We start from the raw sequence: 14,589 nt of genomic DNA on the forward strand, positions 1-14,589 counted from the left end.
CATGAAACACCTGTCCACTTCCCTCTATAGCCTGTAACAAAAGGAGAGGGGATATTAATATATGGGTACCTACAGTAACTCACTCAGATGACAACCAATCTCTTCTAGCACACATGCAGGCACACACGCACACACACACACTAGAAAGTGTGAGAATGACCAGTGCTGATTGACAAAATAATTTATTTAACAATATCCACCTCTGAGTAAATCTCTGAAATCTCAGTAAATAAAAAATGCTCACATGCATTTCCTGCATCATTCTCACATTTCCCAGCACATATGTAAATAAATAAACACTATACAGCACTTCCTTCTTTATAAGAGACAAACCATAACTGAAGCTGCAAATTCAAGGTGGTTTGATTGATTCCAGATAGTATAACGTGTCCTTCATGGTACATTTGGATGACATTTTCACAAATGTCATAGTTTGAATACATTTTGCAGTTCTTGTTCATTCGACCATCCCCAGTATGATAGCTCCAGCTGAAAGATGCTTGCTGGAGACAAAACCATATTGCTGTGCAAGAACTAGAAACAACACTTGCTAAAGGACACATCATACAATGGTTTGATTGAGTCAGTCAGTCAGTCAGTCAGTCAGTCCCACAGCGTACAAACAGCAAATACATTCTGTATTAATAATAACATAAAAGTGAATGTAAAATCTAATTATTCAGAGCTACATGTAGTGTTGTCAATTCATTTTAGTATGACATCATAGATGGCAACATGGGTCGGTCTCATAACATAAACAAAGGCAATGGTTTCTTTTGGACAAACAGAAACCAGGCAATTTTATTTGATATAGGCTTCTCATGTAAAATCAAACTCTTCCTTTAAAGTATAATTTCAAAATAATCATTGGACTTCAACATAAACATTCCAATATAATTGCAGCGTGTCTTCTTATATGCAGTCAGAGAATTCAGCATTCTGACACTCAGCGTCAATTGTACCATTATGTACAAAACAGTAACAGTAAGCAAGATCAAACTTCAAATGAACAGGAGGGTTCTTCGTGCGTTTAGTGTTGAGATGGATGCAAGTGTTGAGGGGGTTGAGACAGGGTTCTAGGGTTCCATGTTGAGAGAAGGAGACTTGGACCGGACAAAAAGTGCTGCTGTGCCTCCATTCTTCCTCTTCTTCTTCCTCCTCCTCCTAATCCTCCTTCTCCTCCTCCTCTTCTCTGGTCAAGTCTCAAAGTACTTGTAGATCTGAGAAACGTACTGCATGACACTCTGCCAGTCCGGTCTGTCCGTGTGCATCAACTCATCAATGTCCTGCAAGGACAGACACACAGACAGAGAAAAAATTGAGTTCACTCAACAGTATGATGTAGGAGCATAATACAAAATGTCATACATTGATGCTATATATAAACATGGGCATATTCTACATATATTATATAATATACAAGATTGACACAAATCAGAGATAATAATAATGAGAGACAGACATCGAAGGCTTAGCCCTTAGAGAAACAAGCTGGCTTATACAGGGTCAGACTACCTGTTCTTTACTGTGACACTGCCTTCAGAGCAGCCCTAGCCAGGTTTGGGTCAGCTTTATATAGCAGCCTTAGTGTAACCGATGTGAAATAGCTATCTAGTTAGCAGTGGTGCGCGCTAATAGCCTTTCAATCGGTGACGTCACTTGCTCTGAGACCTTGAAGTAGTGGTTCTCCGGCAAGGGCTTTTGTGTAGCGATGGGTAACGATGCTTCGTGGGTGACTGTTGTTGATGTGTGCAGAGGGTCCCTGGTTCGCGCCCGTGTCGGGGCGAGGGGACGGACTAAAGTTAAACTGTTACATTGATGCTGTTGGCCCGGATCACTGGTTGCTGCGGAAAAGGAGGAGGTCGAAAGGGGGGTGAGTGTAACGGATGTGAAATGGCTAGCTAGTTAGCGGTGGTGCGCGCTAATAGCCTTTCAATTGGTGACGTCACTTGCTCTGAGACCTTGAAGTAGGGTTCCCCTTGCTCTGCAAGGGCCGCGGCCTTTGTGGAGCGATGGGTAACGATGCTTCGTGGGTGTCAGTTGTTGATGTGTGCAGAGGTTCGCGCCCGGGTCGGGACGAGGGGACGGACTAAAGTTAAACTGTTACATTAGCTTTAGTTGTGTTTACTAGTGCGTCACCACTACCATACGGTCAACTGTCAGACGTAATCAGTCTGTCGTCTGGGCTGAAAGCGTTCGTTTGGGTTTCATGACAATGGCATAGATCTGGGAAACCCATAAACAATGTACACTGAACAAAAATATAAATACAACATGTAAAGCGTTGGTCCCATGTTTCATGAGCTGAAATAAAAGATCCCAGAAATGTTCTATACGCACAAAAATCGAATTTCTCTCAAATTTTGTGCACAAATTTGTTTACATCCCTGTTAGTGAGCATTTCTCCTTTGCCAAGATAATCTATCCACCTGACAGGTGTGGCATATCAAGAAGCTGATTAAACAGTATGATCATTACACAGGTACACCTTGTGCTGGGGACAATAAAAGACCACTATACAATGTGCAGTTTTGTCACACAACACAATGCCACAGATGTCTAAAGTTTTGAGGGAGCGTGCAATTGGCATACTGACTGCAGGAATGTCCACCAGAGCTATTGCCAGAGAATTGAATGTTAATTTCTCTCCCATAAGCAGCCTCCAACGTCGTTTTAGAGATTTTGGCAGAACTTCCAACCGGCCTCACAACTGCAGACCATGTGTGTGTGGGCGAGCGGTTTGCTGATGCCAACGTTGTGAACAGAGTGCCCCATAGTGGCGGTGGGGTATGGTATGGGCAGGCATAAGCTACGGACAACGAACACAATTGCATTTTATCATTGGCAATTTGAATCCCCCATCCAAATGAACATGAAAACATGCAGTCGCCTGTTATTATTGAACTTATTTTAAAAAATGTATTTAACTAGGCAAGTCAGTTAAGAACAAATTCTTATTTACAATGACGGCCTAGGATCAGTGAGTTAACTGCCTTGTTCAGGGGCAGAGCAACAGATTTATACCTTGTCAGCTCAGGGATTCGATCTAGCAAGCTTTCGGTTACTGACCCAACGCGCTAACCGCTAGGCTACCTGCCACCCCAACTTCTAATGTGGTATGGATAAAGAAGGGAGTAATTAGTGACACACAAAGCAGCACTCGCCGATTTGTCATTTCATACCGCAGTTACACCTCAAAACGCCATTAACGCTCGATCTGATTGAATCGAGGCCTAAGACTTAGTTGGTTGGCAAACGTCTTGACACAGCCATCCAGTTGGTTTGGACTTCGGTAGTCTCGCGTTGCCATACCTCCAAAATCACAATGTTGCAATGAATTCCTTGGAGGTCTGGAGATATATTTTTTTGCAAAAACGGTTTGAATGGTCTGTTGACTCCCAGCGACAAGATTTTGATTAGATGTTATGTAACAGTATAGCTTCGGTCCCTCTCCTCGCCCCTTCCTGGGCTCGAACCAGGGACCCTCTGCACACGTCAACAACTGCCTCCCACAAAGCATCATTACCCATCACTCCACAAAAGCCGCGGCCCTTGCAGCGCAAGGGGAACAACTTCTTCAAGGTCTCAGAGCGAGTGACGTCACCGATTGAAACGCTATTAGCGCGCACCACGCTAACGAGCTTGCCATTTCACATCGGTTACAGTTACATTTCAAAAACCCTCCCCCACACGCCCGTAGAAGGGGTGTTGTGTGTTATGTGCGTCACTGTTTTCCGTCTGGGTTGTTGTTGTCTATTCTAGTTTAAAGTGACAGTTTTCAAGTTATAAAGTGTACCAACAGTACACTTTATTCCGACAGTCTGTGATTTATATTTATTGAAATTACACTGGTAAAGTCAAATGTCACAACACGTTCTAAACTGCTCTGGTGACAAACACACTTTTTCCCCTTGTCCCCATTTGTCCACATGGCTGCTGGCTGCGCTTTGCTATCACCTAAAAGATTTCCCATTATTTCGTTTTTGTAAGGATCCAAAAATCGGAGACAGTGGGAGAACCTATTCAAGTAAGTAAATACATTTTTAAAATGTAAAAAAAACGATCTATTATTAGCTAGCTAGACCCAACTTGCATCCTGACTAACAAACCTGACTCTCCCAAACACCCAGCTACCATAGTGAGCCTTGGCTTGCTCTTCGCATGCACTGAGGACAAAACACCACATATAATGTAGGACATGGAAAACACCATTGTCAAGTTAAGTTAACATCCACTAGACCTAACATACACTGTCATAAAGAACACATAGTGTACCAATGCCTAAGCCTGATACATCCACACAGATATCCCCTCCACTAGGTTTACAGGGAAATCACAGTACAAATATTTATTTTAAAATAACTATTACTCATGTGTGTGTTGACTCAGAAGGATTTGCATTCATTACTATTAGAATCAAATCAAAGTTATCGCAGGTGCAGCGAGATGCAGTTATACCTAGCAATACGATAACAATACACACATAATAAAAATATAAAAATAATACAAATAAATATCAGAACGAACAATATATATACAGTGCCTTGCAAAAGTATTCATCCCCTTTGGCGTTGTTTCCTATTTTGTTGCATCACAACCTATAATTTGAATGGATTTTTATTTGGATTTCATGTAATGGACTTAAACAAAATGTTCCAAATTGGTGAAGTGAAATGAAAAGTGAAGTGAAGTGGAAAAATTACTTGTTTCAATAAATTCAAAAAAAAAAAAAAAACGGAAAAGTGGTGCGTGCATATGTATTCATCCCCTTTGCTATGAAGCCCCTAAATAAGATCTGATGCAACCAATTACCTTCAGAAGTCACATAATGAGTTAAATAAAGTCCACCTGTGCAATCTAAGTGTCACATGATCTCAGTATATATACACCTGTTTTGAAAGGCCCCAGAGTCTGCAACACCACTAAGGAAGGGGCACCACCAAGCAAGCGGCACCATGAAGACCAAGGAGCTCTTTAAACAGGTCAGGGACAAAGTTGTGGAGAAGTACAGATCAGGGTTGGGTTATAAAAAATATWAAAAACTTTGAACATCCCACGGAGCATCATTAAAACCATTATTAAAAAATGGATTGAATATGGTACCACAACAAACCTGCCAAGTGAGGGCTGTCCACCAAAACTCACGGACCAGGCAAGGAGGGCATTAATCAGAGAGGCAACAAAGAGACCAAAGATAACCCTGAAGGAGCTGCAAAGCTCCACAGTGGAGATTGGAGTATCTGTCCATAGGACCACTTTAAGCCGTACACTCCACAGAGCTGGGCTTTACGGAAGAGTGGCCAGAAAAAAGCCATTGCTTAAAGAAAAAAATAAGCAAACACGTTTGGTGTTCGCCAAAAGAAATGTGGGAGACTCCCCAAACATATGGAAGAAGGTACTCTGGTCAGATGAGACAAAAATTTAGCTTTTTTGGCCATCAAGGAAAACGCTATGTCTGGCGCAAACCCAACACGTCTCATCACCCCGAGAACACCATCCCGACAGTGAAGCATGGTGGTGGCAGCATCATACTGTAGGGATGTTTTTCACCGGCAGGGACTGGGAAACTGGTCAGAATTGAAGGAATGATGGATGGCGCTAAATACAGGGAAATTCTTGAGGGAAACCTGTTTCAGTCTTCCATAGATTTGAGACTGGGACGGGAGGTTCACCTTCCAGCAGGACAATGACCCTAAGCATACTGCTAAAGAAACACTCGAGTGGTTTAAGGGGAAACATTTAAATGTCTTGGAATAGCCTAGTCAAAGCCCAGACCTCAATCCAATTGAGAATCTGTGGTATGATTTAAAGATTGCTGTACACCAGTGGAACCCATCCAACTTGAAGGAGCTGGAGCAGTTTTGCCTTGATGGGCAAAAATCCCTGTGGCTAGATGTGCCAAGCTTATAGTGACATACCCCAAGAGACTTGCAGCTGCAATTGCTGCAAAATGTGGCTCTACAATGCATTGACTTGGGGGTTGAATAGTTATGCACGCTTTAGTTTTCAKTTTTTTTGTCTTATTTCTTGCTTGTTTAACAACAACAAAAATATTTTGCATCTTCAAAGTGGTAGACATGTTGTGTAAATCAAATGATACAACCCCCCCGAAAAATCTATTTTAATTCCAGGTTGTAAGGCAACAAAATAGGAAAAATGCCAAGGTGGATAAATACTTTCGCAAGCCATTGTGTGTATACTGTATATATATATACACAGCACCAGTCAACATTTTGGACACACGTACTCATTCAAGGGTTTTTCTTTATTTTTACTATTTTCTACATTGTAGAATAATACTGAAGACATCAAAACTATGAAATAACACATATGGAATCATGTAGTAATATATTTTATATTTGAGATTCTTCAAAGTAGCCACCCTTTGTCTTGATGACAGCTTTGCACACTCTTGGCATTCTCTCAACCAGCTTCACCTGGAATGCTTCTCCAACAGTCTTGGAGGAGTTCCCACATATGCTGAGCACTTGTTGGCTGCTTTTCCTTCACTCTGAGGTCCATCACACCTCCTCCTCCATGCTTCATGGTGGGAACCACACATGCGGAGATCATCCGTTCACCTATTCTCTGGTTTACAAAGACAGACCAAAAATCTCAAATTTGGACTCATCAGACCAAAGGACAGATTTCCACCGGTCTACCAAATAGAACTATCTTCTGTATACCACCCCTACCTTGTCACAACACAACTGATTGGCTCAATAGCATTAAGAAGGAAATAAATTCCACAAATGAACTTTTAACAAGGCACACCTGTTAATTGAAATGTTTTTCAGGTGTCTACCTCATGAAGCTGGTTGAGAGAATGTGTGAAAAAGCTGTCATCAAGGCAAAGGGTGGCTACTTTGAAGAATCGCAAATATAAATATATATTTTGATTTGTTTAACACTTTTTTGGTTACTACATGATTCCTTTGTGTTATTTCATAGTTTTGATGTCTTCACTATTATTTTACAATGTATAAAATATTAAAAATAAATAAAAACCCTTGAATGAGTACTGCTACTGTATATAAATGGTTTATAGACAGTATGGGCAGTATATGAATACAATGGTGTGTGTGTGTGTGTGTGTGTATGTCGGTGTGTAGCGTCAATATGTGTGTGTGTGTGTGTGTGTGTGTGGTGTTGTGTGTGTGTGTGTGGTGTGTGTGTGTTGTGTGTGTGTGTGTGTGTTGTGTGTGTGTGTGGTGTGTGTGTGTGTGTGTGTGTGTGTGTGTGTGTGTGTGTGTGTGTGTGTGTGTGTGTGTGAGAATGTCAGTGTAAGTATGTGTGAGTGTGTGTATTAGAGACCTGTGAGTGGGCAATGTAAGTGCAGATAGAGTCAGTGCAGGTAGTCTGTGGGTGAGGGTGGGCAGCCATTGGTTAGCTGGTCAACAGTCTTATTGCTTGGTGATAGAAGCTGTCTCGGAGCCTGTTGGTCCAAGACCTGATGCTCTGGTAACGCTTGCCAGCAGGTAGCGGAGAGAACAGTCCATGGCTGGGGTGGCTGAAGTCTTTGGCAATTATCCGGGTCTTCCTCAGACACCGCCTGGTATTAATGTCCTGGATGGCTGGGAGCTCGGCCCCAGTGATTTATTGTAGAGCTTTACGGTTGCAGTTGCCATACCAGGTGGTGATGCAGCCAGTCCAGAGTTTCTCGATGGTGCAGCTGCAGAACTACTTGAGGAGCTGAGGTCCCATGCCATATCTCTTCAGCCTCCTGAGGGAGAAGAGGCGCTGTTGCGCCCTCCTCACGACTGTGCCGGTGTGTTTTTACCATGTAAAGTCCTAAGTGATGTCGACACCTGAGGAACTTGAAGCTCTTGAACCTCTCCACTGCAGCCATGCCAATGTGAATGGGGTCGTTCCCCCCCAGTTTCCTGAAGTGCACGTTTAGCTCTTTGGTCTTGCTGACATTGAGGGAGAGGTTGTTGTCCTGGCACCATGCTGACAGATCTCTGACCTCCTCCCTGTAGGCTGTCTCATCGCTGTCGGTGATCAGGCCTACAGATGTTGGATCTTAATTTGATCACCCTGTTGTTGCAGGAAATGCAAACTTCTAGTGTATTCAAGGTTTAAAAATGATTCTAAAGTTTGTAATTTCCACTTTAATATTTCAGACTTGATTTGCCCTAACAAAAAATGTATCAACCCCTACAAAAATGATAATTAATTATAATCCACACAATAATTCACATTTCCTCTTGCTGCAGGATTATTTTCCTGCTGTGCGAAACTGGTCAAAGTAAGATGCTTTATCGGGACCACCATTGTGTTGTCAGCAAAGTTAATGATGGTGTTGGAGTCGTGCTTGGCCACGCAGTTGTCAGGGGACCCCATGTTGACGGTCAGTGTGGCGGAGGTGTTGTTGCCTACCCTCACCACCTGGGGTCGGCCCGTCAGGAAGGGCAGGATCAAGTTGCATAGGTTGGAGTTAAATCCCAGGGTCCCGAGCTTTGAGGGGACTATGGTATTGAACGCTGATCACTCTATCACCCGATAAAATGCAATGATCTAATCAAATGTTGCTTCTGTAGATAAATCAAAGCAGCATAGTCATTGTGTAGTTAATCAAATCAGGTAATTTGTTTAGTAATAAACCAGATCAAAGCGTCTATGCTACTTTGGTGTATTGTCTGGTCTCTGGTTGTTCAGTTCAACTCACCAGGGAGGGTTTGATGCCGATGCTTTCTGCAGCCTGAAACGCCAGGGACAGATTCCGCCCCTGTAGGAAAAACAAACAGGGTTGATCATTAGAGGGCCTCACTCCTCCTATTCTTCCTCTTCGTCATTCATAACGCACTACAGAGGCTCCCTCCTCCTCCTCCTCCTTACTCATAACACACTGCAGGGCCCTCCTCCTCTCCTCCCACCTTCTCCCCCCCTCCTTTTCTTCCTCACTCATTATCACACAGAGCGCTGCAAACAGCAACAAACAGAACACATCTCCAAAGAAAACAACTTCTAAACACACAGTTTCCTTCTGGAAACTACACCAAACTGTTTGCATGAGGTGGAGGGAGAGGTACGGGGAGAGGGGGAGGAGAGTCAAAGAGTCACTGACCTCTCTGAGACGTAGAATTACTTTGACCATCAAAGTGTTTGTCTTTGGCTGGGACTAGGAAACATTCAAGACTTATTTCAATATTATTTTTGAACAGATAGCCTAGGTTGTTTGCTTTGGACAGGCCCATAATGACTGCTGCATGAAGAGGCTGAACACCATGGTGTTGGAGTCCAACAGTAAATATTTTGGTATAAATAACATTCTTTTCAGCCATGACAGAGAGCTTGGATGAATGGAAGATGACATTCTAGGAAAGGAGAACTTCTGCTGTCAAAGGGGGCCTAGGAACTAGGAAGTGGCTCAGCAGAATGCATTAAAGCCAACACACAGCCCTCACTGAAAAATTCACTGAGGTCATTCCATGTCATTTTAATTATTTAACTAGGCATATCAGTTAAGAACAAATTCTTATTTACAATAACAGCCTACCAGGAAACAGTGGGTTAACTGCCTTGTTCAGGGGCAGAACAACATATTTTTACCTTGTCAGCTCGGGGATTCGATCCAGCAACCAAAGCTCTAACCACTCGGCTATCTGCTGCCCCTATTTCAATTTCAGCAAGCCATGAGACCCACAATCTCAGATTGTTCTGAAATGTTCTTTTGCAGTTATAAACAGATAAGATAAGCATTCCTGCAACATTATTTTGTTGAAATATAATTAGATCTCTGAGAAATTAAGCTAATTGAGTGCACCCAAATTGGCCATTTTATTTTATAGGATTCATATAATATTCAATAAATATAGTACCCAACTTCCGGTTTGGACCAAACTTTTTTCTACCAATGTGTAAGACATGAGGAAACAAAAATGTCAAAAGCCACCCACGGACACCCCATGCTAATCCTACCCAACAACCAGTATACAGAATCAGTTCTCCATGTCTGACAAGTAATATGGAGCTGCGGCTTGGAGTATTATTTTTTTCTTACTATGTCATGTATTCCCACCAAATTTGGTGATGGCTGTTCCCACTGCTCAGAGAAATATTTGTCATTGAAGTTAATAGGTTTATGTCAATCAAACAATCACATTTATTTATAAAGCCCTTTTTACATCAGCAGTTGTCACAAAGTGCTATACAGAAACCAAACCTAAAACCCCAGAGAGCAAGCAATGCAGATGTAGAAGCAAGGTGGCTAGGAAAAACTCTAGTCCCATTATACATCCTGAAATTACCAGGTTCTGACCACTAGATGGTTCTGTTCCTGTTATTAGGTGGAAACAAGTGTGATCCCCCCCTCCTCAATATTAAAGGGATAGATCACACGAATTACAAAATGACAAATTGGTTTCCTTACACTGTAAGCAGTCTATGTACATCAATCCGATTGACGATGGCGTACGATTAAGATGGGACCGAAGAGGATGGCTGACGTTTTACATGCTCCTTATCCAACTGTGCAATTATGTGAGTTTTTTTGCATTGTTTGTAACTTATTTTTTTACTTATTTTGTACATAATGTTGCTGCTACCGTCTCTTATGACCGAAAATAACTTCTGGACATCAGAACAGCCATTGCTCACCTCGAACTGGAAGAAGCTTTTGCCTATAATGAGTCCGACGAGGATATACTGCTTTCCCGGGAACAGGCCCAAATCCACGTCATTTGCGTGAAGAAAGTACGGAGGAAAAGGGGGAGCAGGTCGGGCTGCCGGCTGAGAATCAGTAGGCGAGCGAGTAAACTCCCACTGCCATTCGTTCTACTGGCTAACATTCAGTCATTGGAAAATAAAATTGATGACCTACGATTATGATTATCCTAACAACGGGACATTAAAAACTGTACTCTCTTATGTTTCACAGAGTCGTGGCTGAACGACGACGCGGATAATATAGAGCTGGCGGGATTTTCCATGCATCGGCAGAACAGAGAAGCTTTGTCTGGTAATACGAGGGGTGGGGTTGTGTATCTATTTGTCAATAACAGCTGGTGCACAATGTCTAATATTAAAGAAGTCTCGAGGTATTGCTCGCCTGTGGTAGAGAACCTTATGATAAGCTGTAGACCACATAATCTACCAAGAGAGTTCTCATCTATATTATTCGTAGGTGTCTATTTACCACAACATATGCTGGCACTAAGACCGCACTCAACCAACTCTATAAGGCCATAAGCAAACAAGAAAATGCTCATCCAAAAGTGGCACTCCTAGTGTCCAGGGACTTTAATGCAGGCAAACTTTAATCAGTTTTACCAAATTTTTACCAGCATGTCACATGTGCAACCAGAGAAAAAAACTCTAGACCACCTTTACTCCACACACAGAGATGCATACAAAGCTCTCCCCCACCCTCCAGTTGGCAAATCTGACCATAATTCTATCCTCCTTATTCCTGTTTTCAAGCAAAAACTAAAGCAGGAAGTACCAGTGACTCGCTCAATACAGAAGTGGTAAGATAATGGGGATGCTACGCTACAGGACTGTTTTGCTAGCACAGACTGGAATATGTTCTGGGATTCATCCAATGGCATTGAGGAGTATACCATCTCAGTCATCGGCTACATCAATAAGTGCGTCCCCACAGTGACCATACGTACATATCCCAACCAGAAGCCACGGATTACAGGCAACATCAAGGATTGAGCTAAAGGCTAGAGCTGCCGACTTTCAAAGGAGCGGGACACTAATCCGGACRCCTATAAGAAATCCCGCTATGCCCTCAGACGAACCATCAAACAAGGAAAGCATCAATACAGGATTAAGATTGAATCCTACTACACCGGCTCTGACTCTCATCGGTTGTGGAAGGGCTTGATAACTATTACGGACTACAAAGGGAAACCCAGACACAAGCTGCCCAGTGACGCGAGYTTACCAGATGACATAAATGCCTTTTATGCTCGCTTCGAGGCAAGCAACACTGAAGCATGCACGAGAGCATCAGCTGTGAGCAAGACATTTAAACAGATCAACATTCACAAAGCCACAGGGGCAGACAGATTACCAGGACGTGTACTCAAAGCATGCGTGGACCAACTGGTAAGTATCTTCACTGACATTTTCAACCTCTCCCTGACTGAGTCTGTAATATGTTTCAAGCAGACCACCATAGTCCCTGTGCCCAATGAAGCGAAGGTAACCTGCTTAAATGATTACTGCCCCGTAGCACTCACGTCGGTAGCCATGAAGTGCAATGAAAGGCTGGTCATGGCTCACATCAACAGCATCCTCCTGGATATCCTAGATCCACTCCAATTCGCATACTGCCCCAACAGATCCACAGATTACGCAATCTCAATCACACTCCACACTGCCCTTTCCTACCAGGACAAAAGGAACACCTATGTGAGAAAGCTGTTCATTGACTACAGCTCAGCGTTCAACACCATAGTGCCCTCGAAGCTCATCACTAAGCTAAGTACCCTGGGACTAAACACCTCCCTCTACAACTGGATCCTGGACTTCCTGACAGGCCGCCCCCAGGTGGTAAGGGTAGGCAACAACACGTCTGCCACGCTGATCCTCAATACTGGGGGTGTGTACTTAGTCCCCTCCTGTACTCCCTGTTCACCCACGACTGCGTAGCCAAACACGATTCCAACACCATCATTAAGTTTGCAGATGACACAACAATGTTAGGCCTGATCACCGATAACGATGAGTCAGCCTATAGGGAGGAGGTCAGAGACCTGGCAATGTGGTGCCAGGACAACATCCTCTCCCTCAATGTGAGCAAGACAAAGGAGCTGATCGTGGACTACAGGAAAAGGCGGGCCGAACAGGCCCCCATTAACAGTGACAGGGCTGTAGTGGAGCGGGTCGAGAGTTTCAAGTTCGTTGGTGTCCACATCACCAATGAATTATCATGGCCCAAACACACCAAAACAGTTGTAAAGAGGGCACGACAAAACCTTATCCCCCTCAGGAAATTGAAAAGATTTGGCACGGGTCCCCAGATCCTCAAAAAGTTCTAAAGCTGCACCATCAAGAGCATCCTGACCGGTTGCATCACAGGAGCGCCATGTCTAGGACCAAAAGGCTCCTTAATAGCTTCTACCCCCAATCCATAAGACTGCTGAACAATTAATCAAATGGCCACCGGACTATTTACATTGACACCCCCCCTGTTTATTACCTATATCTATTATCTATGCATAGTCACTTCACCCTACATGTACAAATTACCTCAACTAACCTGTACCTCCGCACACTGACCCGGTACGGTATTAATTTATACTTTAGTTTATTTGGTAAATATTTTCTTAACTCTTCTTGAACTGCACCGTTGGTTAAGGGCTTGTAAGTAAGCATTTCACTGTAAGGTCTACACTTGTTGTATTCGGCGCATGTGACAAATAAAGTTTGATTTGATTTGAATTCATGCTTTGGGTTTGTTTACCTGGCCACTGTTTCAAATGCTAACTTTTTTTTCATTTATGGTACAAATGGTACCTATATTAGCATGTTTGCACTTCATGACCAAATCATAATTAACTTCATTGAGTTACACAATACATTTTTAGATACTTTAGGATGATTTGGCCATGAAGCTCGAAAATGATCAAATAGGTACCATTGGCTTGCATTAGATTTGTGCCACAATACTAAAAAGTTTGTATTTAAAACAGTGGCCAGTTAAAAAAAACAAAGCATGGACTGTTGTCATAACTTGCCCATAAACTGCTAACAGCGTAAGGAAACAAACCTAATAGAATCGAAAGCACCATCTAGTGGTCAAAATCTGGTTATATCAGGTTGTATGACGGGACATAAACCTCATAACTTCAATGCCTAATTTCTCTGAACAGGGAAAAATAACTATCCACAAAATCGCTGGGAATACATTACATAGTATGAAGAAACAATACTCCATACTACTTGTCAGACAGAGAACTGATCCTCGATACTGGTTGTTGAGGTGGAATTGGCGTGGGTGGCTTTTGACAATTTTTGTTTGTTTGCTCATGTCTTACTCATTGGTAGAAAAAGGTTTGTTCCAAATTGGAKGTCCAGTACTATATTTATTGAATATTATATGAATCCTATGAATTAAAATGGCCAATTTGGGTGGAATCAATTAGCTTAATTTCTCAGATATCAAATTATATTTCAACAAAATAATGTTGCAGGAATGCTAATCTTATCTGTTTGTAACTACAGAAACGATTTCACAACAATCTGAGATTGTTTCTTTTACTTTTTGAGATGGAACGGCCCACTGGGGGTGGGCTAGCCTTGTCGCTATCATCGGGGTGGCACGTGAGGGTGTTACCATAGTAATCAACCTGTCTTATTTGTCACATACAACATGCAGCATCGAGGTGTGTGTGCTTGTGTGTGCGTGTGCCTAGGTTTAGTCCTTTTTTGTTTATGGTGAGCTTATTGAATTAACACAGGGCTGCTAAACCCAACCCATGACATGGGTTGTGTGTTTGCTGTGTTTTTGTGGCCTTCTTTCTCCTTTCCATATGCCACCTACATATACAGTACAAGTCAAAAGTTTGGACACACCTACTTACTTAAGGAGTTTTTCTTTATTTGTACTATTTTCTACATTGTAGAATGATAGTG

The 14,589-nt window shown here is 42.6% G+C and overlaps 1 protein-coding gene across 3 annotated transcripts in view; it reads right to left on the reverse strand.

Moving 5' to 3' along the window:
* Positions 1-166: 166 nt before the first annotated feature.
* Positions 167-14,589, reverse strand: part of LOC111950672 (cytospin-B-like) — a 183,089-nt gene continuing 168,666 nt past the window's right edge. For all 3 annotated transcript variants that reach the window (XM_070434267.1, XM_023968448.1, XM_023968449.2), the window contains 2 exons: positions 8,669-8,728; positions 167-1,286 (listed from right to left, as the gene is read on the reverse strand). In XM_070434267.1, the coding sequence (XP_070290368.1) occupies positions 1,197-1,286; positions 8,669-8,728 (150 nt within the window). In that variant the 3' untranslated portion in view covers positions 167-1,196. The remainder of the gene's footprint in view (positions 1,287-8,668; positions 8,729-14,589) is intronic.

The sequence above is a fragment of the Salvelinus sp. IW2-2015 genome, linkage group LG23, assembly GCF_002910315.2.
Source record: "Salvelinus sp. IW2-2015 linkage group LG23, ASM291031v2, whole genome shotgun sequence".
NCBI classification, from domain to species: Eukaryota; Metazoa; Chordata; class Actinopteri; order Salmoniformes; family Salmonidae; genus Salvelinus; species Salvelinus sp. IW2-2015.